Source organism: Arachis duranensis, chromosome 5 (genome assembly GCF_000817695.3).
Source record: "Arachis duranensis cultivar V14167 chromosome 5, aradu.V14167.gnm2.J7QH, whole genome shotgun sequence".
In the NCBI taxonomy this organism is placed as follows: Eukaryota; Viridiplantae; Streptophyta; class Magnoliopsida; order Fabales; family Fabaceae; genus Arachis; species Arachis duranensis.
The window spans coordinates 7,925,478-7,930,798 of NC_029776.3; the positions used below are offsets into that span (position 1 = coordinate 7,925,478).

The 5,321-nt window shown below is 33.2% G+C and overlaps 1 protein-coding gene across 1 annotated transcript; it reads left to right on the top strand.

Annotated features, from left to right (window-relative positions):
* Positions 1 to 723: 723 nt before the first annotated feature.
* On the top strand, positions 724 to 2,301 carry LOC107487791 (uncharacterized). The gene is made up of 2 exons (XM_016108487.3): positions 724 to 1,315; positions 1,664 to 2,301. Exons 1-2 carry the CDS (start codon positions 793 to 795, stop codon positions 1,744 to 1,746), a joined length of 606 nt encoding a protein of 201 aa, XP_015963973.1. The 5' UTR covers positions 724 to 792; the 3' UTR covers positions 1,747 to 2,301.
* Positions 2,302 to 5,321: the final 3,020 nt, after the last annotated feature.

The window sequence follows — 5,321 nt, forward strand, 5'->3', positions numbered from 1 at the left end:
ACTAAACGTAAATGCTATAACTTAAAAAAAATCTTTCAAAAATTAATTTGATACATTATTTTAAAAAATAAGAACTTTATCAAATCATACTTCAGGTAATTAGTATTTTAATTATCTGTTTAAAATTTTGATAAAATTAATTTTTAAAAATTATTATTGACCCAAATAATCTCTTATAGATTTATCTTTTGATGTTGTAGAAGTCATCTATTGCGTAAATAAAAATATTTCATATATACTAATAATTAGTCATCAAATTAATTATTATATATTTATATTTGATATATCTTTTAATTAAATAATAAATTACTAAAAAATCAAATATATCATAATAAAATTTGTAATAAAGAAATAACTAAATTTATTTATAACAATATAATAATGACAATTGCGGATTAGTAATTATAACATAATTATTATATAAAATCTTGTTGATTTGGTAAACAATATATTGTTTCTTTGTTTAATTTAAACTGAGTGAAACCAATTGAAAACAGAAAAGAAAGAAACAATGATCCAAAAATTGGAAGGGATACTTGACCTATTTTAGTGGGCTTCCTTAGTTGATTAGATTCGTTTAGAATGATTCCTGATTAAAGAGGATACTAGTAATAAATAAAGAAAGAGGAAAAGATAAAAGACAGGTCATGATTGCGTGGACCAATGAAAGAGAGGTCATAACTGGGAGTTGATCCACCAGCTCACCCAAGACCCTTAAAGCCAAAGCTTCTGTCCACACCACACACACCCCCTATTCATTACAAATTAACATTCAAAACCTAATTAGCCACCATGGAGGACGAGGAGGAGGGGCCACGCTCCCCCACCGCCACCACTCTCCCCGAAGACAACGAATTCGACGCCCCGCCCTCCTCTCCTCCGCCGGCTTTCCTTTTCCACCGCCCGCCCCTGCTGCAGCCTGCTACCGCCATGGCGCCGCTTTACAAGCAGCGTTCCTGGTCGCCGGATGCGTACCGCGACGAGGCGTGGCTCCGCCGCAAAGGCAACTGGAAGAACCGCCGCAGCCGTAGCGTGACGGATGAGGACGTCAACGAGCTCAAGGCCTGCATCGAGTTAGGCTTTGGATTCGAGTCTTCGCCGGAGGTGGAACCTGATCAGCGCCTCTCCGATACATTACCGGCGCTAGAGCTCTACTACGCCGTCAACAAGAGCTACAACAATTCTCTCCTCTCCAGGCCCCCTGCCCCCGTCACTGTCACCGCCTCCTCAACGCCGCCGTATTCTTCCGCTGCCTCCGACGACTGCGAGAGCACGTCTTCTTCCCATGGCAGTCCCCACACCATCTTCACCACCGGTAATTATTCAAATTCTCGCAACCTAATTTATACAGGACTTAAATTCGAAACCGGTCTTTTGAGATTTCTTTTGGCAGATAAGTGTGAAGGACTAAAATGATATATTTTTGTCAATTTCATATACATAATTAGTTTAATTAGAATCTAGAACTATTTTAATGCACGGGATCAATCTAAAATACCAAACTTATCCGCTAAATACGGTGTCTCAAATTTTGTGTGGATGAAAAATATTTTACTTTTTTGCATTAATGTATTTAACTATTTATTAAAGAGATTTTTTTTTGCCTTGAGATGTATAATTTGGTGTTAGATGTTAATGTTAATTTGTGAGTATTGTTGTGAAGGTGATAATCCGCAGACGGTGAAGACAAGGCTAAGGCAGTGGGCTCAGGTTGTGGCTTGTGCGGTGCGGCAAAACTCAGGCTGAGAAGAAGAATTAACGATGATGATGATGATTGCTTGTTCCGTTAATTGGCGATTAACCCAGGAACTAAACCAGGGTTAGCAAAGTTAACCACACAGTGTGACGTGTGCGAAATTATTATTAATATGACGATGACAGGGATTCACCACCGAATTGACGAACCCTACTAAATACCCCCGGGGACCCCCCTATTAACCAAACCCCAATTGTCTCGGAACCAAACTTGTTAGTTCCTTGGCTATTATTATAATGTTGCTGTCGGCAGCTCCCCCTTTTGTATTGTGCTTCTCCATTTTCATCACTTAATTAAGGCTAGATCTATGTCCATTATATATACTATCCTGCTTTGTTCACATTTAAATTACTTTTTTTGTTATGGATATGCTAGCTAGCTGATAGTGCTAGTTAATTACTATAGGTTTGTTTTAATTGTGTCAGAACCAATTCCCGTGTGAAAATATTGGTCAAAACGTGTGTAATTGTAATGTACTGTATATATATATTGCCTTAGCTTGTTGGGCTTGGTGCTTGGAATTGGAAGAAAGAAGAATGTGACAAGTGACAACCTTGTAATACTCTGACAAAAACAACAAACAAAAAGGGACGGGGTACAGCTTGTGTTCATTATTCTAACATGGGGCCTTTGCGTGGAAAGTAGTGAGCTCGCTGAAACTTGGGGTTTCAACTTGGGTCTTGGAATGAAGAGAACCTTATTTGCTTGTTGGCTTTGTGATAAGTCGTAGTTTCTAGGCTGTCATTACCAAATTTCCCGAGATAGCAGGAGGAGGCGTAATGGGACGTGTTGACTTTCAACTTTGTTCTAACATGGCGTCTCAATGCTCTTGAAGCCAATTATTGATAGACCCAAACAGAGATTCTGTTTCTGTTACATCCCGGTTCGTGTTTAGGATTTCAATTCTTGTATTCTATTTTTAGATGAGTTAGGTTGACACCTGTCAATAAGAATCTACTTTTAAGGCTATACAACTTTCATAATTTATTACAAGCAGGCGTCACCAATTGTATAATACATTTCTTTATATATAGTGTAAACATCGAACGCATGAAATCAACATTTTGGAAAACGAAGACACAAGTGCGAGTCATCAGCTATCTGAATATCCCTGCAGCATGAACATGTGGAGACTAGAAAGAGCAACAAAAGACAAACCCAACCACTTCATACTCATCCATTATTCGGAATTGACCTCGTGGTTCAAGAGCTAAAATCTTCCTTTTCGGGGGAGATAAGGGATTTAAATAGAAGAAACTTCTCTTTATTACACCATTTTCAAACTGAATGTTCATATTATATAGTTCTGGAACGAGTGATAACATGGTTGCTTTATGATAGTTCAAGGACTAGGAATAATCTTATTAGTTGTTAAATGAATCCTCAGCGTAGTGTATGTGAAGTGTGAACCCCACTACCCACTACCCACTACCCTCTACCCTCTACCCATCCATCACCCGCTCCCCGATAAAGAGTCCTTAAAACTATATGAATTTCCTAAATAAAATCTGCATAGACACAAATCTTCTCTTTCATTATTTATATAAATCGTTTCAGGACACCTAACTTTAAACATTTAAACTTTAAAGTATAAATCATCATATTCTGGGATGATTTATGTTATATTTAATATCTAGATATATAAGTTAATCGTCTAGGATAGTGTGTCTTATAAAAAAATATGAATCATCATAGACTAGGACTATTTCTGTGTAAAATGTTAAAATTTAATGGCCTAGGACTAATTATGTGTAAATATTTAAATACATCATACTAACACAACTTATGTATTGTTTTGGAACTTACCTAAAATTAGGATGATTTTGGTCTGAACGTGACGTTCAAATGTTTTTATTATGTGAAAGATCTGATATCTTCTCCTGTAAAGATGAAGTTGTCCGAATTCGAGACTCCCATATTTAAATTAACAAAAATTTTACGTAAATTTTTAGTAGATTGAAGTTGGATGACTCTAATGTTTAAATTTTTAGTAGATTGGAGTTCAAAAATTGAATATCTAAGAGTGTCACGATATTTATAAATAGTTAAAGCCAATAATCATCTTTTGAATAGTCTCATTTTTAAGGTGGATTTGTTATTCCGTTTTGGTCGAAAAATTGTTAAGATCTCGTTCCTAAATGAATAAAAAAGATTATAAGAATTAGTTACTAATTTAGATAAATAGGACTAGAATAGTGTCGTTGTATCGGACTTCTATAAAATCGGATAGATATTCGTCTAGCTAATATCTATTGATTGAAATTTAGTTATTTTAAGTTTGGCTAAATAGTAGGCGGGATATAAATATGTAAAAATATAAGTTAATCATGTATAAATACAATTTAATCAACTTGAGATGATTAATGAAGAAAAAGCTCCTTTGAACACCCACCACGATTTGTGTATCTAATTTGTGTATCTAAAATTGAAATGGTTTAAATAAGGAGAGAGCATGTGTCTGTGGCATATGGCTTTACGACACTAGTAAAATGTAACGTACTAAAAAATTATCGTTTCAAGAAAATAACAAGTATTAGAAAATTTTCTTGTTTTTTCGTTTCGTTCACTTGTCTTGAAATATAGTAGTATAAAACAATATTTTAGCATATATGTCAAAAGTTTTAAATGATTAGATCAAATTAAATTACTTTATATTTCATCAAAATTTTAAATTTAAAAAAAAATGTACAATTTAAAATTTATAATTAAGTCATAACTTGTTATTATTTGTTAGACAAAATATTATTTTTATAAGAAAAGTATAAAAAAAAATAATTAGTTATTTGATAATCTTCTTATATATAATATTTACTAGTGTTAAACCCGTGCGATGCACGGGCTTATATTTAAATTTGATAAATTAAATTAAAAATAATATTTTATAATCATATATTTTTTAAATTTAGTATAACACTATCATCATCGTTATATAATAAACGTGTTAAATATGTTATTTTATCTTTATTCAAAGTAAAATATGAATAGAAGAGTTCGAAGTTTATAATATTCTTGAACCATAAGGAGAGAGATAAAAAAAAGAACATATATAACTATAATAATAGCATGTTAATTTTACCCTAAATTTTATATCAAAAAGCTAATAAAAATTTATCAACAACCTAATATCTTACTAACTTCATTAGAAAATCATTGGATGTTGTGCTCCTTGTTACACATTTCATTTCAAATTTGAAAAAAGAGTTATAGATAAATTAGTTATATCTATAGTAAAGATTTGTACAAAAGTGTAAATCATAACATGCTATTAAAATGAAAATAATATTATTCTTACCTAAATATTATTAAAAACCTCTTTGAACACGACATTTGTTGTTGATGACTTTGGATTGCCGTCTTCGTTTAGAATTAAAACCCTGAGACCACTGCGACTCTTAACTCTTGACAAAGCAACATAAAGTTGTCCATAGATGAACATTGATTTTGGCAAATAAAGCCATACATGTGATAATGATTGATCCTGACTCATGTTAATGGTCATTGCAAAGCATACTGTTAATGAAAATTGTCTCCATTGGAACTTAAATGGCAATCCTGAATCTGAAGG

Coding starts and splice junctions, on each gene's coding strand:
- LOC107487791 (XM_016108487.3), top strand. CDS start 793: ATGGAGGACGAGGAGGAGGGGCCACGCTCCCCCACCGCCACCACTCTC. Junction 1,316..1,663: donor CCACACCATCTTCACCACCG/GTAATTATTCAA, acceptor ATTGTTGTGAAG/GTGATAATCCGCAGACGGTG.